The 24,520-nt window shown below is 45.6% G+C and overlaps 1 protein-coding gene across 7 annotated transcripts in view; it reads right to left on the bottom strand.

Moving 5' to 3' along the window:
* Positions 1-20,624, bottom strand: part of LOC129836246 (patatin-like phospholipase domain-containing protein 6) — a 36,315-nt gene extending 15,691 nt beyond the window's left edge. For 4 of the 7 annotated variants that reach the window (XM_055902154.1, XM_055902198.1, XM_055902190.1 and 1 more), the window contains exons 1-24: positions 20,526-20,624; positions 15,435-15,532; positions 13,970-14,023; positions 12,489-12,576; positions 9,470-9,552; positions 9,263-9,354; positions 8,971-9,111; positions 8,554-8,713; positions 7,911-7,991; positions 6,733-6,861; positions 6,550-6,630; positions 6,002-6,209; positions 5,640-5,740; positions 5,193-5,372; positions 4,594-4,671; positions 3,966-4,171; positions 3,185-3,316; positions 2,832-2,955; positions 2,407-2,596; positions 2,131-2,280; positions 1,842-1,905; positions 1,584-1,752; positions 1,120-1,302; positions 408-526 (exon numbers count right to left, since the gene is read on the bottom strand). In XM_055902154.1, coding sequence (XP_055758129.1) covers positions 408-526; positions 1,120-1,302; positions 1,584-1,752; positions 1,842-1,905; positions 2,131-2,280; positions 2,407-2,596; positions 2,832-2,955; positions 3,185-3,316; positions 3,966-4,171; positions 4,594-4,671; positions 5,193-5,372; positions 5,640-5,740; positions 6,002-6,209; positions 6,550-6,630; positions 6,733-6,861; positions 7,911-7,991; positions 8,554-8,713; positions 8,971-9,111; positions 9,263-9,354; positions 9,470-9,552; positions 12,489-12,576; positions 13,970-14,023; positions 15,435-15,491 — 2,870 coding nt within the window. In that variant the 5' untranslated portion in view covers positions 15,492-15,532; positions 20,526-20,624. Of the gene's footprint in view, positions 1-407; positions 527-1,119; positions 1,303-1,583; positions 1,753-1,841; positions 1,906-2,130; positions 2,281-2,406; positions 2,597-2,831; positions 2,956-3,184; positions 3,317-3,965; positions 4,172-4,593; positions 4,672-5,192; positions 5,373-5,639; positions 5,741-6,001; positions 6,210-6,549; positions 6,631-6,732; positions 6,862-7,910; positions 7,992-8,553; positions 8,714-8,970; positions 9,112-9,262; positions 9,355-9,469; positions 9,553-12,488; positions 12,577-13,969; positions 14,024-15,434; positions 15,533-17,976; positions 18,105-18,511; positions 18,849-20,278; positions 20,400-20,525 lie in introns of those variants that run through there. The other 3 variants (XM_055902173.1, XM_055902163.1, XM_055902181.1) reach the window with 3 other exon arrangements.
* Between the last annotated feature and the right edge of the window lie 3,896 nt (positions 20,625-24,520).

Below are 24,520 nucleotides of genomic sequence, written 5' to 3'. Positions count from 1 at the left end.
GGACTAAAAAGACTAACTTTGCCTGCATTTCTTCCACTCCTTTTATTAAGTTGAAAAGATCTGAAAGAACTTGACTAATTCGAGACTACAGATACACTGAAGGACATTAAGGTTACAAGAAATCTTGATTATAATCAACAGAAGACAGGACTTCTCACGCAAAGAGCTGTGGTCCCATGACTGTAATTGAAAACATGCATTTGATGATGTAGATAGTGTGGAGTAAAGAATCTACTACTTGATCATCTACAAAAGAGAGTCTGGCACTAAAGAGAGTCTGGCACTAAAGAGAGTCTGGCACTAAAGAGAGTCTGGCACTAAAGAGAGTCTGGCACTAAAGAGAGTCTGGCACTAAAGAGAGTCTGGCACTAAAGAGAGGTGTTCCTATAAAAACTAAGTCCACTGACCTGGCTCCTCCTCCTCCTAGCACCACAGCGATGCTGTTCCCAGTCAGTACCCGGGCCAGCCGAGAGAAATCACTGTGTCTGTCCGCTGTCTTCTCAAACACCTTCTCATACACCTCCCTCTGCACAAACACACACACACAAAGTCAAATTCAGATGATAATCAGAGCAATTTATAGGCTTCCATGCGCTTGAAACGAGAGCTTGTTCAACCATTCAGACTTGGGCCTGGTTAGCGACAGTTGCTATCCACCGAAGCGCTCTAATTGGTTGGTAAGCTTGTCAATGGATAATTTCCCCAAAACGACATGGGCTGGGTTTCCCAAAGCCTTTGTAGCTAAAGCACTATGTTATTTCTCATGAAAACCAAAACTCATGTTACTCGTAGAACAGCAAAGTGCTTCATTTTGAGCCGTCACGCCGTGCAAGATAAAACTAAAACATGTTTTGATTGGATGAAGAGGACATGCTCAACAGGCTATTAAAGTATATATAAAACAGACTAGCCTCCTCTCTTACCACATCAGAGCTCTCTTTACAACTGTCCTCATCCTCCATTTAATGGAGGAACACAATCAGATGTGGGCAAAGGTCGGTGTGTAATGAATGAATAAACGAATGAAAGAAAGAAAAGACAAAACAAACGAAAAAGTTAGGAAGAGAGAAAGTTAAAAAAGAAACAAAGAAGTCATGGTATCTCCCCAGGGAGTCGTACCAGTTTTGAGGGGCTGCGTCGTGAGAAGACCCGGCGGGGGCAGCGGAGGTGGAGGTGTCCAGAGCACCAGCTCCTCATGTTGAGCCACTCTACGGTCCTGGAGGGCCCCGAGCCGTCCTCTTTATGGAGCAGCACCAGCTGTTTCAGGGCCCTCACCGCGGTGTTCTCCAACATCTGCTCTAACTAGAGAGAGAGAGGCATGGTTAGATACAGTACTTAGGATGAGATGCGGTCAAAACTAGACTGCTTTTAAAAAATAATCTCTACAAATAAGCTTAAATATGAGGTTAATGTATAATTCCACAACTAAAGTTTTAAATTGAACAAATAAATGTAACTAGGCAGCTTGTAAGTAGAGTAGCTTCAAAAGTCAACCAATCCTCCAGACACTAGCAACCCATCCTCCAATTGAGCCCCACCCAAATCAACCTCCAGCTCTTCACCCCTTCGCCCGTCCTTCCTACCTGTCCCAGTGCAGGTTCCTGTTCCCCCAGGCCCACAATGAGGATGCAGTCAGCCTGTCTGATGCAGCGCTGGGTCCAGGGGGTCATACTGCTGTCTGTCTGGTACAGGACTATCCTGTTGATGTCCTCCTGCTGGGCCAGCCAGCCAGACAGACGGTACTCATGGATACTGTTACGAGGGGAGAACGAGAGTTAAGAACAACCAACTGGTATGGATACAGCAGAGGGAGAGAGGAAGAAGAGAGGATAAAAACGGACTTATCCAGAGCGGAGGCCCCCAGTCGCTCTCTGATGATGTCACTGGTCAGCAGCAGGGTAGGTCCTACACATCAAGGACAAATAGAAATATGTTTAATATTTCAGAGAGAACAATTGATGTATGTAAAATTGGATATCATGGTCACTCAACGTGACAATTTAGTTAAGAACAGAACAACTTTATTGTCCACAGAATCTAGTCACATATTAGTCAATAGTGATTACAAGACGTTCAAGTCATAGTCAGGTTTGATTAACAGTTGCTATGCTAGTCTCTAGAGGTGTGCACCTATGGCGCTGAGGGCGTGGCTGAGCTCCAGGTTGAAGGCGTTGATTGGCACCTCGTCACAGATGGGCAGTACGGCCACAGTGGACAGGTTACTGGCCGGGTTGGTGACGTCAGGGCTGGACGCTACGCTGGACCGGCCGAGGGCAGAACCTGGAGGGGGGGGGGGGGTGGTAGAAAAGGAGAGAGAAGTACATGGCTTTATCTAGAGGACAAAGAGGGCAAGTGTGTGTATGCATACAGTACATGCCTATGTACTTGTATGTGTGTCACACACACCTGAGAATGGTCCGCGGGCCTGTTGCAGGTTCCCCAGGATTTTCTGTCCCAGCAGGTGGATCAACCTGGTGACCACCTGTGGGTACCTCCTCTTGATGTTGTTGAGCGTTCCCTCTGGTAGCTTGACCAGCTCTGTGTCTCTGACCGCGTGGACCGTAGTGGCTCTGGGCTGTCGGGTCAGAGCCTCAACCTGGGGAAAACAGGAGGAGATGATAGTAAGAGCTCCAAAATCATGGGATTTAAAAAAGGTATAATGTCCCCAATGATCTAATACAACCCAAACATACACTATACACACACACAGGTCTAATATCAATAAATTAGGTTGACTTTATTCTGAATATTAGCTTTATAAACAACAACATATTCTGCCTTTACAGAACGACCAGAACGATGACAGCTGTAGAAATAGGTCAAAGTCTCACCACTCCTATGAGGTCTCCTCGACCGTACTCTCCTACCAGCTCCTTCTTCCCGTTAGCTTTACGTATAACAGAACGTAGACGTCCGTTCAGAACTATGTAGGTGCAGTCCGACTGGTCATCCTGCCTGGAGATAGGACGAGAGGAGGTGGAGAACAGTCAATTCGGTTTTCATCAGACCCCCCCCCCCAAAAAAGAGTAGTTTGGTTTCAAGACAGTGTACATTTGAACGTGGCAAAGAAAAATATATTGTCAGTCAGAAAAAGTTTGCCTGATGTAAATAAGAACAAACTCACTAATACAGATTTTCTGGTCAAATGAAAAATACCGTCATAAGAGAAGATTTGTCCAGATACCTATAGAGGGCTCTGCCGGCCTCCACAGCCATCCAGTCTATGGCGAAGTCCATCTGTCTGACGAAGGGGGACATGCGGATGGCTACGGTGTGGGCTGCACTCAGAACCACACTGGGCTGTTCTCTCATGATCCTAAAGACAGGGGGCAGCACAGAGCACAACAGATCAGGAAAAACACACAGGCAGTATCTTAGGGGAGGCAGTCACTACGCTTAAATATCACAGCAACTGATAAATAAAGCTAGGGTTAGGGGGAAGTGCGAGCCACTTCCGTCCTTTCTACCACGACCAGATAGATAGTAATAACCAGCATCTTATCAGCAGTAAGACAGTTGTGACATAGAATGAGAAATGCATGTTTGGAACTGAAGCCAATCTACTTGTAACAGATGGTTTAATATTCAGTCAGATACTACTGGTATATTTCATGTAATCATTCAACAAACTGCATACCTCTAATTCTAAACCCTAGTTTGGCTTAAAACTAAAATGTTCCAGCTTAATGCCCAGACTGAACGATACCCCTTTCACACAGAAGGGTTTAGCTCAGGGGTTACCCTGTTCCTGGAGTGCCATGGGTACAGCAGGATGTTGCTCCAACTAGGCACCACACCTGACCAACTGAGCTAATTGAGCAGTTCAGTGATTGCCTAAATTCAACACAGCTGGTCTTCCAGGTCAGTTAAATCAAAGACAGGAAGTGCCTGCGGCGCTCCAGGACCAGGCTTGCCTACCCCCCTGCTTTAGTCTCTCGCTAGTCTGGTCTCTACTAGACACCCACTCGTAGAAGTCAGACTTGGAGATCTTGAGGAAGGTGCAGTCTCTGTTGGCCTTGATGGTGAAGATGAGGGGTTCTCCAGTCAACACGGCCAGCTGGCCCACCATCTCACCCGGCTGGGTGACAAACAGACACACCGCATCTTGCTTGTCGATCATCCGCTGGTACACGTGGAGACAGCCGGACAGGACGAAGTGGAGACTCACATCCTGAGAGGAGAAGAAAGAGGGCGTTCAGATTTCACATCACATGTTTTGTTTTGTTTTGGTGTGTTTCGAGGGGTTGAAGAGAGGGGAGGGGAGGAGAGTAGAGGAGGGGGGAAGGAGCTGGGGAGGGGAGAATAAAGTGTATGGGAAAGAGGGATTTGGAAGGGGAAAGATGTCAATGAAAACATTGATGATCGGTTTTTGATATTGCAGATTCCTATGTTTTGGAGACTTCTCCCTCATAGAATTGGGTGATTAAACAGTTGGTATGTATTGTCGTGAAGAACAATTTTGACTTATCTAGCGGAAATAGCTCAGTCCTGCCTCCATGGCAAGATTCATGACAATAAATGTCAACCTGCATTAAAACAAAGGAGAGGACAGAGGGAAGACATCTTCCCTGTCTCCAAGCCTCAGTAAAGTACCTGGTCTCCTTGTCTAGCCAGCACGGTTCCTGCCTTGGCATGGTGCAGAGTCACTCTCCCATTCAGCAGAGCGGGGTCCTGGCAGAAGAAGGAAAAAGAACAGAACGAGAGAAAGAAAGAGTGAGACAGCGTTTGAGGGAGGGAATGAGGAAACGCTCTTGGTGGTGAAACAACATCTGGATTCCCTTTTTGCTCTCCTGGGCTGCAAATCAAGAGGGTTACGGAAGGAGACAGAACTTTCGATATTGTACATTTCAGATGCTCGGTGCCAACCATAACAGTAGATTGTGAAATGGAACCGTAATAAGCTTAGATAAAGAGTCAGAGGGAGAAAGTGCTGGGTGATGTGAGGAGACATGTTTTGAAATGAGGAGGTACTACTTGAACTTGTCCAATAAAAACACTTTTGGGCTTTGCATTTCAAAATGTCTCGTCTAGACATGGTACATTAGCCCAAAACACAAAGTAACTTGGTGACAGTTTAACACAATAATCAGATAAATACCACATGATTACGTAGTTACTAGAGTCATGGTTGCATAGATAGTACATGGTCAGTCGATGGTTGCTAAGGTTACTAAGTAGTAGTTAGTACTTACCTCTATCCTCATGAGTTTGAGGAGCTCCTTCAGGGCCTCCTCGAACAGGGCAGGGCTGGGGCGACCGGGGACGGGTCCTGGTCCTGGTGAGAACTGGTTGTCCGGACCCCCCTCCTCCTCAGGGTACAGGTACACCCCCGACGGCACCTCGTCTACGGTCACCCTCCTCTCCCGCTGGTCCTGGGATAGGAACAGAAAACATGGAGGGACATGAATGTCAATTACTGTACCCTGTGCCTGGTCTACTTTGAAGTGCAGATCTGTGACGTACAAAGACAAGAGTTAGTGGTCTACTTTGAAGTGCAAATGTGTATTTTAGTGCACTAGGATGACTTGAATTACTCAAAATGTCTGTTTTGATTTTATTTCAAATGTAAATACATGTTCTATACACATGTCACTAATATCCAACCTTGTGTGTGAGCGCATGCATGCGTGTATACTGACCCGTGTATAGGTGGGTGGCGTGTTGCCGTCCTCAGCGGAAACTGAGATCCGTCCTCTCTCGTAGGCCATGTCGAAATCCGACCGCAGATTCTTCTGCATGCCTGTGTGTAGACACCACACACACAACAGAAATCATGTTGACACAAACACGTGCAAATGCCACAGTCAACAGTCTGAGAAGCAACAGAGCTAAGTTACATACTAGGAACATAAAGTGCACTAAAGTCAAATGTCGAGTTAGGTCCCTAACGTGCAGTAAAAACTGGACTGAAGCCACAGAGCTAAAGTTACATACTAAGAATGTCGATGTTACCATACGGACAGAGAGAGGGACCGAGAGACCGACAGAAAGAGTTACTCACCGGCGATGTCTACAGGCATGGAGATGGTCCTGCTGAGGGTTGGTGGGACTGTGGCTCCATCCTTCCCAGGATCTGGTGCGTCCTTCACGGCGGCCTCGCGGTCCTCCACGGGCACGGTCAGGCTACCGAAACGCTTGCCGTGGCGCTGGGGGCTGGTGCGGGGCACGGGGTGGGGGGACAGGGGCAGCAGGCGCAGGAGCTGCATCTCCTATAGGGAGGGGAGGACAGGGGCATGGGGAGGGGGGGGGGGGGGGGGGGGGAGAGAAGAGGTTAGGGTCAATGAAGGCAGGCTAGCGTGGAATTAGCATCGTTATAATTACCAGGTCAGCATTGAAAAGTGATTAGCGGTAGCGTTAGCGTTGAATGACTCAATCGTAATGAAAACAGCATGTCTGATATAGCTTCAGCTAATGAAGTAGCATTCCTGGTAGATGAAGTAACAAACAGAATGTCCATGTGTGGGTGTGTGTTGTTTGAGGATCTGGGTGGTATTATGAACCATGGCGCTATGTGTGTGTGTGTGTGTGTGTAAGGGGAGCTTGACTCACGTGGCTAAAGAGCTCGTTGGTGAGCCCTAGGTAGTTGTGCAGCGCCAGAACGGTTACTCTTTGGAGACGAACCATGATGATCTGCATTAGGAGACAGAGGGAGGAAAAGGTCCCGTAAACATCAAGAGAAAACGCACGTCCACACCTAGTGACAAACACACACACACACACACTACAGTTTACCTGGACAACCCGCACCAGGCTCTCAGGGTACTTCTCGAAGATGGAGAGGAAGGCCTCGACAGGTAGACGCAGTACGGTGGACACCTCAGCCGCCCGCGCCGACACTGTCCTGTACGGCTTCTGGTGTCCCTGAAACACACGCACAGTGATAAGGTTCTCACACACACTCTTAGAATATACTGTACTAACTCAATATTAGTGACTTTACAGACATTTTGGAGACTTGAGACATTTTACAAGTTCCTATTTTCAGCAGTAAAGGGAGGGGAAGTTTGTGTTGGGAGTGGTTTCACATGCTAGCTAGGTGTACCTGAAACAAACACAATGACAAGGCTCTTTCAGCACTGCCCTATTTATTTAACTAGGCAAGTCAGTTAAGAACAAATTCTTATTTTACAATGACGGCCTACTCGGGCCAAACTCACCCCTAACCCGGACGATGCTGGGCCAAATTGTGCACCGCCCTATGGGACTCCCGATCACGGCTGGTTGTGATACAACCCGGGATCGAACCCGGGTCTGTAGTGACACCTCGAGCACTGCGATGCAATGCCTTAGACCGCTGCGCCACTCGGGAGGCCATATAGCAGTCAATGAAAACTGAAAGCAGCCGTTTTGCTGCCTTCTTAAAATGTCCCTGTGACCCACGCACTAACAAAGAACTGAACTACTTAACAAGATGTTTATAATCTCAAGCCAAGAAGAGGGAACTAGCAGAACCCACCAACAGAAACCATTGATTTAGAGACATTTTCCATTTCCTTTTCTCAGCCGTAAAGCAAGGGCTCATGGATGTTTGTGTCAGTGAGTTTTCCCAGGACTAAATATAGGGGTTACATGCTAGCTACCAACTCCTCTTGACTCTAAAGGGTCATGTGTTTAATAGCACATTGTATACATATTGGAAGTAAAAAAATCCCACCAAAAGTAAAAGCTGACTTAAGCCACACAATAACATTAAATTGCGAAATCGTCATGATTCTGATATGATTCAACTTAGCCTCCAAAGCTGAGGCTATGATTCAACTCTAGATTGCCCTGACTTGTTCCTTGCCTAATTTCAAAGTTCTGACTGAAACGTAAAAGACAAAGACAAAGGGGTGACTCAAACAAGAAACGACACGTGTATGGTGATTTAGGGAGTGTGGAATGCGGGACAGGAAGTGGGCGTGTCTTACGGTGATGACGTCCAGGATGCTGAGGAGGCTGTGGACACTGTCTCCGGGGTACACCTCCTTCACCACACCGTCCTTGCCGTCCTAAAAACACACAGGGGTAAAACAGAGTATGTCATAACAAATTAACATAGACAAAAGGCACATATATTCTTGTGTTAAAAAAAAGCACAGAAAAACACAGGCAAACAGTACAATTGACAGTTAAAGAGAAAACATTCTGTTCATGTTAAGTCATTCCAATCTTTGCCCAAATGCAAGTTTATCGTGGTCATAACTTTCTAAACTCCGAGATCATTCCATTTTAGCCTTTTCCTCCATATCGGGATAATCTGATTCAAAAACTAATAGGTGCTAATCATTATTTAATGTTCTACTAGAGAGTTAATTGTTAGAGAACTGTAAAGCTCCTTATAAGTTCCTATTTACTCGTTAGCATGGATGGAGGCTCATTTGCACAGAAGTAAAAAAAAAAAAAAAAAAAAAATTTAAATGTAAATGTCTGGCCTTAAATGTCTGCCCCCCCATACACACACACACACACACACACACACACACACACACACACACACACACACACACACACACACACACACACACACACACACACACACACACACAGAGAGACACACACACTCTCTCTCACCATTCCAGTAAGGCACAGTTCTAGTTTTCCGTCCTGCACCACGTAGATGCTGCTGTCAGGCTGGCCCGGTCTGAAGACGTACTCTCCCTGTTGGAACTGCAGGAACACCATGTGCTTACACAGCTCCAGGAACAGAGGCTTCTCAAAGTGGCCCAGCACACTACAGGGGGGGGGGGGGGGGGGGGTAGAGATGGAGAGATTACTACAGACACACATTTGCTGACGTACATATCACCTTGCATCATAAATAACTACTCAATATTATTTGTAGATCAGTCAGTCAATTTACCCATGATACATGGCGGTTTTGATACTTTCAAACACACACGTCTCCTCCATATAGATAAGGACTCCACAACATCTTAACACACATTGTACACTCTACACACACACAAACTCGGAGAAGTCCCTACATACCGGACGTTCTTGAGCATGTAGAGCACCTCGGAGGGCAGGTGGGAGTTGGCCACGTCAAACTCTGTAAGGTCGGCCTCCAGCACTGAGGGAGGAGGCTCCTTAGCTACCAGGGTGGGCACCTCCTTCTTAAAACGCAGAATCCTGGAGGGAGGAGAGGGGGAGGGATGGAGAGAAGGATGAGAAAGCGGGAGGACAAATGTATAACAGACTATTGTTCTCTACTCTGTAGTCACTAAGTTTGTTAGCATCGTGGATATCAGTAGAGTAGACGGGGTAAACCGTGTTCACACACTTTTTGGCAATGTTGAGCATTTTCTGCTTCTTTTTGAGTCGTGGGCGCGAGGAGGAGGCTGTGCCCACCAGGGAAGAGGTGGACTGGGACACCTGTGAGAGCAAGAGGTCAAAGGGCAACTATGGCAAAAAAGACGCATTGTCGAACAAAAGGGTACCATTTTACTTTGCTAGAATCCCCAAAACGCATCCCACCACAGCCACTAACCTTGCGCATGATCTTTCGCCCATAGAACATGACCTTGTCCCTCTTGCGGAATCGATACTTGGGGGCCTCCTGGGCTTGCAGGTCTGTGAGAAGTTAAAACATACATATATGGAGATACTAGAGCACAAACACAAACAGTAAATCAATGTGAGCAAGATAAAGTACCAGTATGAACATTTTAAGATACATTATAGCATTGTATAGCAAGCTAAAACCATCTATTCACTAGCAAAACTGAAATGAACTTTCAAAATATATATAAAGTTCTTGGGCTGACCCCATTTAGTTGACTGGACGATTGTTTGGTCAACCAAGATTTTTTTAGTCGAGCAGTTGCAAATGGATTTAAAAAATTCCATGGCGCACGAGACACCAGTCTGATTGGCGCCCGTCTCAGTGGACTAATCCATTGAGGAGGCAGCGGGGATGCCAGGGTCCAAGATGAAAGGGGGTGTGGCTAAAATGCATGTCTCTCTCCAGAATGGGCTCTTTCCCGCCATTTCGTATACATTCATTGTTTCATAAATGATTTGTGTGAATTCTTTGCCCTTTGATTTTAAGTGTCTATCAATTCCACATTACAGTAGTAACCAACATTTACCGTTAATTCCCAATCTACAATGTTTGTTTGGTTATGGTAATTTCTGTTAAAATATGACTATTAGGTCTACAGTTGTTTACCGTTCTCATTGTCGGAGTGGACACGTCGTTTGCGGTGCTCACAGCCTAGGCTACACTTGTGAGAAAAAAAGCTTTGGTTCATTTCATTCCATTTACGAGTTGTCAATTTATTCATTGTCTTTTGTTTGGAACACTCCTGTCAATGTTGAGTAAGGCAGTGCACCTGACTACGCATATAGAAGTAGGCCTAGGCTACATGGCCCCTGCGCTAATGGTGGCCTATAAAATGTGCCATTTTGGGGATGTCTGATAGTATTTCTGATTGTCTTAACTCACCGCCACTAATAAGCTGTAGAGCTTCTCAAAGAAATGCTTTCTTCACCTCAAACAGAACGTTAACAAAGTCTGTTTTTAGAATCCATTGAGAATGATAAAATAGTTTGTCAATGCATTTGAAAAATATTTCCAGATCTCCCTTTCGATAACCACTCAGCATGAAAGGGAAACATCTAAGGCTCTGATCCAGTGGAAATGTCATAAAATACCTGGATTACTTCTTATCCCTTGCACAAATAGCTTACAGCTGTGTCTGTCCCGAGCTCACTGGAGCAGGAAACTGAGGGCCCAGAATATTTTATACAATGTTACAAGTTTGCTAGCAGGAGCTTCTGCAGGACACAGTTGATACAATGTTTCAAGTTCATTGCAGACAGGCCATGCATTGCCAACGTAATTGATAGGATACTTATATTTAAAAATCAGGATATTTTCTACCTGCAGGGTGCAATGTTTTTGTTTGCTGGCTTTATGAAGGCAATTTGTACATAATTGGCAATGGCAATAGTTACTTTTAGATTTGTATCATTTTCATTTAGATTTCGATATAATGTAGATTAACCACATGACAATGACTTTGAGATACGAAGATTATTATGAATGAAATGAAACTGTTTCACGAAAATGTGCATATGAAAATCATAACTGCCACGCAGATCGGTAGAAATGTCAAGATAAATTGGTACTCCAAATGGAAAAGGTTGCCGACCCCTGGTGTTGCCTATCAACGGCAACTTCAGGAGCTTAACGGCAGAATCTGCGAAGGTGAGCGGGAGGGTCAGGAAAAGATTTAGCCTATCTTGACCCCTGGCTTCCTCAACAGTCATATGTCTTAATTATTTAAATCAAACAGTGTGCTTAAAGCATCAGACAAGCTCAGTACACAGTTGATTTTATTAAAACCTAGTGTATAGACGACACACACCCTACATGACTAAAAGTATGTGGACACCTGCTCGTCGAACATCTCATTCCAAAATCATGGTCATTAATATGGAGTTGGTCCACCTTTGCTGCTATAACAGCCTCCACTCTTCTGGGAAGGTTTTCCACTAGATGTTGGAACATTGCTGCCGGGTCTTGCTTCCATTCAGCCAGAAGAGAATTAGTGAGGTCGGGCACTGATGTTGGGCGATTAGGCCTGGCTCGCAGTCGGTGTTCCAATTCATCCCAAAGGTATTTGATGGGGTTGACGTCAGGGCTCTGTGCAGCCCAGTCAAGTTCTTCCACACCTGGCATCCGCCAAACAGATTAGTCAGTCGGACTGCCAGATGGTGAGTGTGACTCATCACTCCAGAGAATGCGTTTCCACTGCTCCAGAGTCCAATGGCGGCGAGCTTTACACTACCCCAGCCGAGGCTTGGCATTGCGCATGGTGATCTTAGGCTTTTCTGCCGTTTCTCAGCCATGAAACACATTTCACGAAGCTCCCGACGAACAGTTCTTGTGCTGACGTTGCTTCCAGAGGCAGTTTGGAACTCAGTAGTGAGTGTTGCAACCGAGGACAGGCGATTTTTACACGCTATGCTCTTCAACACTTGGCGGTCCCGTTCTGTGAGCTTGTGTGGCCTATCACTTTGCGGCTGAGCTGTTGTTGCTTCTAGACGTTTCCGCCTTACAATAACAGCACTTACAGTTGACCGAGGCAGCTCTAGCAGGGTACAAATTTGATGAACTGACTTGTTGGAAAGGTGGAATCCTATGATAGTGCCACATTGAAAGTCACAGAGCTCTTCAGTACAGGACAATCTACTACCAATGTTTGTCTATGGACAGTACATGGCTGTGTGCTCGGTTTTATACACCTGTCAGCAACGGGTGTGGCTGAAATAGCTGAATATACTAATTTGAAGGGGTGTCCACATACTTTTGGCCACATAGTGTATATGGAAAAAGACACAATCGACGACTTTCGGTCAACCAAATATTTTGGGGGTCGGGGACAGCGCTACAAAGTTCTTAGGTGTAAGTGAAGGGCAATCGCTAGAGTAACTGAAGCTAGCATTTATTTCATTTAATAATTAACGGAGAAAACACATTGGAGAGAGAATGTGACACGTACTTCTGAGCTGGATCCTCCGCAGCATGAAGAAGATGAGGATGGCGATGAGGATTATGGCGATGCCCGCACCAATCACCATCCCCATCATCTAGAGAGAGAGAAAGAGAGACACATGGACAGAGAGAGACATGGACAGAGGGAGAGAGAGAGAGAGAGAGACATGGACAGAGAGAGAGATGTAGAGAGAGACGGACAGAGGGAGAGAGAGACGGACAGAGGGAGAGAGAGACGGACAGAGGGAGAGAGAGACGGACAGAGATGTAGAGAGAGACGGACAGAGATGTAGAGAGAGACGGACAGAGAGAGAGAGAGAGATGTAGAGAGAGACGGACAGAGAGAGAGAGAGAGATGTAGAGAGAGACGGACAGAGAGAGAGAGAGAGATGTAGAGAGAGACGGACAGAGAGAGAGAGAGAGATGTAGAGAGAGACGGACAGAGAGAGAGAGAGAGATGTAGAGAGAGACGGACAGAGAGAGAGAGAGAGATGTAGAGAGAGACGGACAGAGAGAGAGAGAGAGATGTAGAGAGAGACGGACAGAGAGAGAGAGAGAGATGTAGAGAGAGACGGACAGAGAGAGAGAGAGAGATGTAGAGAGAGACGGACAGAGAGAGAGAGAGAGATGTAGAGAGAGACGGACAGAGAGAGAGAGAGAGATGTAGAGAGAGACGGACAGAGAGAGAGAGAGATGTAGACAGAGACGGACAGAGAGAGAGAGAGATGTAGAGAGAGACGGACAGAGAGAGAGAGAGATGTAGAGAGAGACGGACAGAGAGAGAGAGAGATGTAGAGAGAGACGGACAGAGAGAGAGAGAGATGTAGAGAGAGACGGACAGAGAGAGAGAGAGATGTAGAGAGAGACGGACAGAGAGAGAGAGAGATGTAGAGAGAGACGGACAGAGAGAGAGAGAGATGTAGAGAGAGACGGACAGAGAGAGAGAGAGATGTAGAGAGAGACGGACAGAGAGAGAGAGAGATGTAGAGAGAGACGGACAGAGAGAGAGAGAGATGTAGAGAGAGACGGACAGAGGGAGAGAGATGTAGAGAGAGACGGACAGAGGGAGAGAGATGTAGAGAGAGACGGACAGAGGGAGAGAGATGTAGAGAGAGACGGACAGAGGGAGAGAGATGTAGAGAGAGACGGACAGAGGGAGAGAGATGTAGAGAGAGACGGACAGAGAGAGAGAGATGTAGAGAGAGACGGACAGAGAGAGAGAGATGTAGAGAGAGACGGACAGAGAGAGAGAGATGTAGAGAGAGACGGACAGAGAGAGAGAGATGTAGAGAGAGACGGACAGAGGGAGAGAGATGTAGAGAGAGACGGACAGAGGGAGAGAGATGTAGAGAGAGACGGACAGAGGAAGAGAGATGTAGAGAGAGACGGACAGAGGGAGAGAGAGGTGTGCAGCTGCTGATTAAAGCATAATTAGAACGACTTCATGGAATGAAACACTGCACACCAGACCACAACATATGAACGAACCATGCTCGTCTGTAGTTCTTCCTCCACAAACGCCTTGATGTTATTAAAACCTTCCTGTTGGTAGACAAAAAAAAAAGAGAAGTGAACAACCGTATAAAATAGCCTATATACTATGTAGACAGGGAACTTTTTCCAAAGCTGGGAAAGTTCTGTTACCGAGTTAAATAACTGACGTGTAAAGGAATTCAGGCTTTGGGATTTGCCACGCCCAGGGAAAGGAATGGCAGAGGAGAAGGAGGAATGATGAAGTAATAATGTTTCATCTGGGTTGAATCAGGTCTGACAATTTCCAGAGCGGCTTTTAAAACACATCCGGTCACCCAATGTGTTTAGTTTGGCCTAACTATTTATCATCAACATCCTCTTTTGCCAGCACCCCAACCCACTTGTTCATTCCTCCTTCCCTTCTTTACCCAGCTTAACTCAAATAGCTCCATATAATTATACGGGACAACATAACTCTCAAACAATACCTTTTATGATGATCATTATTATACAGTAAGCCTAATTGCCTTCTGTCAATATTGGTTAAGTTGCTTTGCACCCATGCCAGCCTGGCTCTGAGACCAATAATATGAAAAGTGACTGCTACTTCTTTACTCTGCTGCACCGGACAATAACACAGATCTCATTGAGACGTGATGCAATCTGATTAGGCTGTGATCAGCTGGCTGTAGCGTGCGTGCGAACAAGAAACAGAGCAAATTAGAAAGATAAAAAGGGAATGAGGAAACCTGAGAGAGCATACAAGAGACAGCGAAGGAACGAGTGAGAGAGAGAGCCAAGAGAGATGTCTAACTCCTATGCCATACACAACCACACAGTTGGGGACCATAGCAGAGAAATTACAGTGAGAGTCTCTTGTCTTTTGAGGTCACTTTAACTTTAAATCAATAGGACTCTTTTCTCCAGAAGGATATCGTAGAACTTGAGTGATGTCCTGTCAAAAGGACGTTCCCTGTTCTAATCCCGTCACTGACTAAGACTAGGCCCTATATGACTCATTGAAGGAGTGGAGATCCTAGCTCAGAGATAAGCTTATATACAGTGTTGCTGCAATAGAAAGTGTGTGTGTGTGAGAGAGAAGGAGATGGCTGAGTTGACCACTGGTCACATGTCCAATCAGATAGTGTATAACTATGGGGCAAGGCCAATGGGCTTTTAGTACTCTGGCTCTCAGCCAATCAGTGACTGAGCTGGAGGAGAAGGGCGGTCAGTGCTTATTGATCAGAAGAGACGAAAGAGAAAAGGACTCAGCTGCAGTTATTGATGAGAAGTTGGTCATGGTCTGACAGATGGTGGATACTGTACATACTGCAGAAGACATTTTGGTTGAATTAATACAGTTGTGCAACTGACTAGGTATCCCCACCCACACTCTCTCTATGGGAGCGGTACTGAAGTAGTTGGTGAGGTCAATGGGGCCAGAGTAAGTGGTAGAGGGCAGGATTTTGTGTGTTCTTACTTCCAGAGGGGCATCTGCATGTTCTTGGCCCTCTTGTTCCGAGGTGCTCTGTCCCATTCTAACCCCGCCTCTTCACCAGGCTGGTCCATCAACGGCCTCTAAGGAGACAAAACAGGATGTTGGCATTAGACATGCAGGCTACTGTTTACATATCACACACAAGTAGTAAAGCAAATAGCTTTTTAGTAGCATGGAAGAGAAACCTGGACTTTTACGAAGAGCAATGACTAACAAAAATGTTCTAAATACTATCTAGTTTGCAATTATGACTCATTGCTCTTTGTAAAGGTTCTCCAGGTTTAGGGTTGCAAAATTCTGGTTACTTTCCTAAAATGTCCAGGTTTTCCAGAAATCCCAGGTTGGAAAAGTCCCTGAAGCAGGAGGCAACAAGCAGGAATTCCAGAATAATCCTGGAAAACCCGGGAACGTCACCCATCCAGGTTTCTGAGAGGTACTGCTGTTTATAGATACATACTGTATATGTGTTTATGCATAAACAGCAGAGCCTCTCAGCCAATCCCCATCCGTTCCCCTCCCCCACTGAAACTGGCAACATGATCCTCTCCCAGTCCCACACAGAGAGATAATAACAGTGCTCCAATGACACACAGGCAACTTGGAACACATGATCCAGAGACAGACAATCCTACCGTGCCCAGTTGACATTGGACTACCCCCCCCCCCCCCCCCCCCCCCCCGACCATCTCCCTGAGGGCTGGTCCTCTAAGAGGGTTGACCCCCCTCAGCACTATTTGGGTTACTACTCCTGGGATTTAGGCCTAGCCCTGACCAATGAAACTCCACCCCCATCTGTTCCCTTCATCTCTCCTCTCTCCATCCCTCCCTCTCTCAACCCATTTGTTGACACAAACAAATGCAAGTATGCAAACCAAACAAAGTCTTTACAGGCTACACGCTGAGCACAGACAAACAAGCAGCTAGCTTTGTATTCAAACCTCCATTGACTCCCACTGAAACTGATCAAACATACCCTAGCTAGGCAAACAGAAAGATATTTAGCCATACAAGCTAATGTGATATGGTTAAGGCCTACTACAGTGCTTTGGGAAAGTTCAGTGCATTCCCTTCCCCGTTTCCACATTTTGTTACATTACAGTTTTATTCTAAAATAGATCAAATTTGAAGAAATCCTCAATCTACACATAATACCCCATAATGACACAGCGGGGGAAAAATGTTGAGCTCAGGTTCATCCTGTTTCCAGTGATCCTTGAGATTTTTCTGCAACTTGATTGGAGTCCACCTGTGGTAAATTCAATTGATTGGACATGATTTGGAAAGTCACACACCTGTCTATATAAAATGTCCCACAGATCACAGTGCATGTCAGAGGAAAAACCAAGCCATGAGGCCAAACTGAGCAAACAGGGGAGAAGGGCCTTAGTCAGGGAAGTGACCAAGAACCTGATGGTCACTCTGACAGAGCTCCAGAGTTCCTCTGTGGAGATAGTTGGCCTTCTGGAAGGTTCTCCCATCTCTGCAGCACTCCACCAATCAGGCTTGTATGGTAGAGTAGCCAGACGGTAGTCACTCCTCAGTAAAAGGCACATGAAAGCCTGCGTAGAGTTTGCCAAAAGGCAACTAAAGGACTCTCAGACCATGAGAAACAAGATTCTCTGGTCTGATGAAACCGAGATTGAACATTTTGGCCTAAATGCCAAGCGTCACATCTGGAGGAAACCTGGCACCATTCCTATGGTGAAGCATGGTGGTGGCAGCATCATCATGCTTTGGGCATGTTTTTGAACTGCAGGGACTGAGAGACTAGTCAGGATTGAGGAAAAGATGAATGGAGCAAAGTACAGAGAGATACTTGATGAAAACCTGCTCCAGAGCACTCAGGACCTCAGACTGGGGTGAAGGTTCACCTTCAAACAGGACAACAACCTTAAGCACACAGCCAAGACAACGCGGGGGTGGCTTTGGGACAAGTCTCAATGTCCTTGAGTGACCCAGCCAGAACCCAGACTTGAACCCGATCTAATATCTCTGGAGAGACTTGGAAATAACTGTGCAGAAACGCTCCCCATCCAACCTGACAGAGCTTCAGAGGATCTGCAGAGAAGAATGGGAGAAACTCCCCAAATACAGGTGTGCCAAGCTTGTAGCTTCATACCCAAGAAGACTCATGGTTGTAATCGGTGCCAAAGCGGCTTCAACAAATTACAGAGTAAAGGGTCTGAATACTAATTTTTAAAAACCTGTTTTGCTTTGTCATTATGGGGTATTGTGTGTAGATGGATAAAAAAATAAAATCTCATCATTTTAGAATAAGGCTGTAACACAACAAAATGTGGAAAAGGTGAAGGAATCTGAATACTTTCCAAATGCTCTGTATGTACTTTTGAACCCCAGCTAAAGGGATAATCCATGACATCATGGTCTAGGAACCAGAGGCCAATTATGATTTTTTTAACCTTTATTCAACTAGGCAAGTCAGTTGAAAACAAATTATTTTCAATGATGGCCTAGGAACAGTGGGTTAACTGCCTTGTTCAGGGGCAGAACGACAGATTTTTACCTTGTCAGCTCGGGGATTCGATCTTGCAACCTTCCGGTTACTAGTCCAATGCTCTAACCACTAGGCAATCTGCCACCCCCGAGAGCTGCATTGGATGATCCAAGAGCTGCATTGGATGAAATCAAATCCGAGAGTGGCTGACAGTGGACTGTCATATTGCATAGCCTGTCAAAAACAGACCTGAAACAGGATGAGCAGTGTCAAGGTCTATTCTTTCTCTACTACACTCTCTCTCTCCTCCTCCACCATTCATTTGTGTTTGACTCACTTAACCAACTGCTGAAGCAAAACTGTAAGTACCTAAACTACTGAATATCCCTATGTTTATAAATTCTCACTTTAATGAAATACCATGGTAAACTAGGCCTAGCCATGATTCCACCCAGCCAAGCAGTACTGTCTGGCTCTGGAAACATCACATGCTCTATTGGTCTGTGCTGTATAGACAACAAGGAGGCCCAGGGTAATCATATAGAAAGGAAAACATACGCGTTTCCATTTGCTCATCATGACATTTTCCCTGCCCCTCACTCACAGTTGCAGTGCCAGGCTTTGGTCGTGGAAAGAATTTGCTCTCGAAGGATAAAAGACAATCAATCAGGCAAACATAAAGTACTGCGTGTCCAATGATCCCAAGAGCGAGTTTCCGTGTCCCTTCATGCCATCGCAGTGAACATTAAGTGTCGTTGTCAGTGTATATACTATTGTGTAACACCTAGGCCTATGCTAACTCTATTGCATTCATTGCGCTCTACTACTACAAGGCTAGCAAAATTATTACAGAGTAATAAGATCAGTATGTGAAAAGAGTAAATGTTACAAATCTCCTCTAGCAGAGCAGACACTAGAACTGTCTCTCTCACACTCTCCAGTAACACCTCCATATAGCTTGGTGGCTAGTCCCATTGTCCTCATAAAACAATGCTGCCAGTGTTGATGTCCCTAGGCCAGGCATGGACTAACTCCCTTTCCCTCTCCTCTCCCTCTCACACCACGAGCAATAATAGCACAACCAAGCCTGTTTTATTTACGTACACTGCACATTCTGAGCCAGGGATTAACACCAACAACAACAGCCTATAGCATGTTGTTTCTACTGGGTCAGCCTGTCAGACCCCAGAGAACAGACAAACTACTGTGGGGACTATGGACTGGAAAATAGGCTAGGCCTACTAGCTTGCTCAAATGAATTGGTCGTGCCCTTTTTGCGTGCTTAGTTTCAGATAACTATACAACAATACATGGCTTACTGATTTGGCTTGGAAATGTTTTATTGCAAATAAGGATGGCATCGTTACTGTGGCATGGTAGTTGGGCAGTACAGCAATGACAGAAAGTACATGAACTATGACTTAGCCAACTTTCTATGATGAGCAATAACTAGGGTCATAGAGAACAGAAACCTGCATAAACATATGGCCCAACTTGACCGTTGCTCTCTAAAAAGTCTATAAATTAGCATGAACCATATTACCGTTTTCAAATGTGTAGGTTAAAACTACATTATAGCTTTTGTGACATGAATTAGTAGCTCATGAGTCGCGTGACCCGTAGCAAGACAGTGTGGCAATAGTAGGTCAGCTCGGGTTTCTATGTCAAAATAGTTGTTGCATAATTCGCAACCCTGGCGTGTGGTGTTGCATTACTAGTCCTCATTAATCACCCGGTCAGGCCTTTAGTAGCTATAAAGAGCCATTTGTAAACAGAGAAGTCGGGACATGTTGAAGGGCCTGTCCGATGAATTGATGGTGACAGAGAGGGTTGTCTTTCTCCACATAAAATCGATCGTGCCTCAACTCGTTCATTTGAATCTAATGTAGCCGCATTCTCGTTCGGACCTGCGCAAACCGTGGGTATGCTTTTGCGCAGAATACGGTAATGAAACTGGTGAAGTGATGCTAATTTCGTGTCTAGGCACTGATCTACCTTAGCAGTACTACAGGGCCAAACGTGTTCTAGAAAGCCCATTAGAAACTTGAACTCAATGAAGTAATCTCATTATTTTATAGCTAACGTTAGTTAGCTAGGTACATAGCTAACAGTTACAATGTGTGCCTCTACACCACAACATTCAGTAGCCTAGTTACAGTAGCTAGCTAAGTTGATACGCTTTGAAACAGCAGGCAAGCATCATACACCTCGCTAGCTAGCCGTTAACTATAGTCCCCTCTAGTTAGCATTGGCTTATGATGCCCGATGATGTCAACACACAAAACAGCTAACGTTAGATCGTTGTTTACGATGAGACCAACCAGTCGTTGAGGAAAAAAATCTAATTTAATATACAAATACAGTCGCTTACGAATTTCACCAAGTCGGTCCGTGTAGAAAAGCCACCAGAATCTGGTTAATGCAAAGATGCTGTCTTTTGACCTCCGCAGGTACAGTGATTATTGATTGACATGCTCGCGCACTATCTGGACATTGGTGACACACTCTAACACAAAGACTCATACATATGTCAATTTATGCAGCTAGACATACCTCCCACTAGCAATTTCATGATATTTATCGACCTGTTAAGTGAATAAAACGATAACCGCCCTTACCTGAACTGCGTGTTTCTCGTCAATCTTTACAGTACTGTCAAATAACACCGATAGCGGAAATTATCTGTATCATAACTCCTCCTATTTTTATTCTACACGAGCCGCAGGCCAATCCAAATCTGATATTGTGGATATCTAATCCAATCTGCATCCAGGGATGAAATGTTTTAACATAGCCCGCCTACCTTTAGATAGATATGAGAGAAGTAGCCAATCGAACTGCAAGGTTGAAAAGGGGACGCTACAAATAGACCTGTGATTGGCGAGGTGTATATGACTGACGATTACACTAACCAGTAACAAGAGACAACAAATCAAAAATATACTGTACAATAATATTATCATGCATGATTTTAGTAAATTCATCTTGATAACTGAACACTCACTTTAGATGCTAATAAAATATTTATGATGGATCATTGAACCTGACTACAAACGAATGACAATACATCTCGATCAACTGGGTATGTAGCCCATGACATTGCCAACTTTCTACAGGTGCCATCATTATAATATTAAATAAACGTTTTGTGTCATTTTTTTATCAGAATCTTCAGACATCTACCAAGATGTATATTAGATAGAAAAGATAAGGCAACAATTTATAAAATATAATGATATTCCTCAGTATTTAGTATTGCATGAGGGATGATTGATTCAATCACTATTGTTATGGTTTAAACGCCCTATAACTAGGGCAATGCCACATCCAAAACGCTAGGCCATCTCCTCTTTTCTCTGTAAACCAAGTCACTCACATGGTCTCTCCTATCATTGCTATGCGGATGACACTCAACTACTCTTCTCCTCCCCCCCTTCTGACACACAGGTGGCGACACGCATCTCTGTGTGCCTGGCAGACATCTCAGCTTGGATGTCGGCCCACCACCTCAAGCTCGACCTCGTCAAAACAGAGCTGCTCTTCCTCCCGGGAAAGGCTAGCCCGCTTCAAGATCTCTCCATCACGGTTGACAAATCCACAGTGTTCCCCTCCAGGAGTGCGAAGAACCTTGGCGTGACCCTGGACAACATCCTGTCGTTCTCTGCAAACATAAAAGCAGTGACTCGTTCCTGCAGTTTCATGCTCTACAACATCCATAGAGTACGACCTTTCCTCACACAGGAAGCGGCGCAGGTCCCAATCCAGGCACTTGTCATCTCCCATCTAGACTGCTGCAACTCTGCTAGGCTGAGCTCCCCGCTTGTGCCATCAAACCCCTGAAACTTATCCAGAAGGGCGCAGTCTGCCTGGTGTTCAACCTTCCTAAGTTCTGCCATGTCGCCCCGCTCCGCCACATACTCCATTGGCTTCAAGTCAAAGCTCATATAATCTTCAAGGTCCTGATGCTTGCCTACGGAGCAGCAAGGGGAACTGCACCTCCTTTCCTTCAGGCTATGCTCAAACCCTACATCCTAAACCGAGCACTTTGTTCTGCCACCTCTGGTCTCTTGAACCTCCCACCTCTACAGGAGGGCAGCTCCCGCTCAGCCCAGTCAAAGCTCTTCTGTCCTGGCATCCCAATGGTGAAACAAGCTTCCCCCTAAAGTCAGGACAGCAAAGTCCCTGCCCATCTTTTGAAACTGTCTGAACCCCCCCCCTCCCCAAAAAGGCACTTCTCTTTTCCCGCTAGCACTGACTTTGCTAATTAATACTTTGTTGGGGGAAAAGGAACATTATACGATTGATGTGTTGTCTCACCTAGCTATCTTAAAATGAAGGCACTAATTGTAAGTCACTCTGGATAAGAGTGTCTGCTAAATGACTCAAATGTAATCCATACAGTAATTCAGCATTGCCATAAATAAATTCAGCTAACGACAAACAACACTTAAATCATTCACAATACTAATTTAATACATTAGTGCAAGTATGAAAAGTGTGCCGTGAGCCGAGGTAACTAAACTCAGCAAAAAAAGAAATGTCCTCTCGCTCTCAACTGTGTTTATGTTCAGCAAACTTACCATGTGTAATTATTTGTGTGAACATAAGATTAAACAATTGAGACATAAACTGAACAAGTTCCACAGAAAGGGGGGGGGGGGGGGGTCAAAATCAAAGTAACAGTCAGTATCTGGTGTGGCCACCAGCTGCATTAAGTACTGCAGTGCATCTCCTCCTCATGGACTGCACCAGATTTGCCAGTTCTTGCTGTGAGATGTTACCCCACTCTCCCACCAAGGCACCTGCAAGTTTCCGGACATTTCTGGGGGGAATGGCCCTAGCCCTCACCCTCCGATCCAACAGATCCCAGACGTGCTCAATGGGATTGAGATCCGGGCTCTTTGCTGGCCATGGCAGAACACTGACATTCCTGTCTTGCAGGAAATCACGCACACAACGAGCAGTATGGCTGGTGGCATTGTCATCTGGAGGGTCATGTCAGGATGAGCCTGCAGGAAGGGTATCACATGAGGGAGGAGGATGTCTTCCCTGTAACGCACAGCGTTGAGATTGCCTGCAATGACAACAAGCTCAGTCCGATGATGCTGTGACACACCGCCCCAGACCATGACGGACCCTGCACCTCAAACGATCCCGCTCCAGAGTACAGGCCTCGGTGTAACGCTCATTCCTTCGATGATAAACGTGAATCCGACCACCACCCCTGGTGAGACAAAACCACAACTTGTCAGAGAAGAGCACTTTTTGCCAGTCCTGTCTGGTCCAGCGACGGTGGGTTTGTGTCCATACGCGACGTTGTTGCCGGTGATGTCTGGTGAGGACCTGCCTTACAACAGGCCTACAAGCCCTCAGTCCAGCCTCTCTCAGCCTATTGCGGACAGTCTGAGCACTGATGGAGGGATTGTGCGTTCCTGGTGTAACTCAGGCAGTTGTTGTTGCCATCTTGTACCTGTCCCGCAGGTGTGATGTTCGGATGATTAGGCCACTCTTGGCCATGATTACAGACACCTGTGTGTCTTTTGACACTATATAAACGAGTCATCCCGCAGTGTTTGTGATTATACCCTGATGAAGACAGCTTGGCTGTCGAAGCGTTGGACATTACATTTTTGCATCTGAGCTCCCAGAGTGTGCGGCTCTCCTTTATTTTCAAGTTTTCTACTCTGCTAGCCAGCACCTCGCCTAAATAGGTGTGCGTTTCTTTTTCGTCTAGATTGTGATGTTCGGATGTACCAATCCTGTGCAGGTGTTGTTACACGTGGTCTGCCACTGCGAGGACAATCAGCTGTTCGTCTTGTCTCCCTGTCTTAGGCGTCTCACAGTACGGGCATTGCAATTTATTGCCCTGGCCACATCTGTAGTCCTCATGCCTCCTTGCAGCATGCCTAATTAGACATGTTCACGCAGATGAGCATGGACCCTGGGCATCTTTCTTTTGGTGTTTTTCAGAGTCAGTAGAAAGGTCTCTTTAGTGTCCTAGGTTTTCATAACTGTGACCTTAATTGCCTACCGTCTGTAAGCTGTTAGTGTCTGAACAACCGTTCCACAGGTGCATGTTCATTAATTGTTTATGGTTCATTGAACAATCATGGGAAACAGTGTTTAAACCCTTTACAATGAAGATCTTTGAAGTTATTTGGATTTTTACGAATTATCTTTGAAAGACAGGGTGCTGAAAAAGGGACATTTCTTTTTTTGCCGAATTTAGGTAGGTGAGTCTAGGTGCCACATTCAATCTGCAGCCAAATACGTGCATATACTGCCACCTAGTGGTACAAACTTGTCAGTACACCATAGCGTTTATTATCTGGGATATTCTACCTGGAACATATCTTTTACATGTGTATCGCATTAGTGGAAACTCACACTGTTCTCAAAGCAGGCTGCCAAGCAGAAGTGACATTTCGTAACAGGTTAGGTAGTATTACACAGCAGGTTAGGATAATTAACGTGGCAGGTTAGGAGAGGGTTTCTAAAACTCGGTCCTGCCCCCCCACTTCTCCAGCTGAGAAGACAGGGAGAGGTAGAATAGTGAGGACAGTATGGACTCTCACTCCATACTCCAGTTTGCAGCGTGTGTGTGTCAGTGAGA

The sequence above is a fragment of the Salvelinus fontinalis genome, chromosome 3 (genome assembly GCF_029448725.1).
Source record: "Salvelinus fontinalis isolate EN_2023a chromosome 3, ASM2944872v1, whole genome shotgun sequence".
Taxonomy (NCBI): Eukaryota; Metazoa; Chordata; class Actinopteri; order Salmoniformes; family Salmonidae; genus Salvelinus; species Salvelinus fontinalis.
The sequence above is the reverse complement of the archived record's forward strand: the minus strand, read 5'-3'. Positions and strand labels throughout refer to the sequence as shown.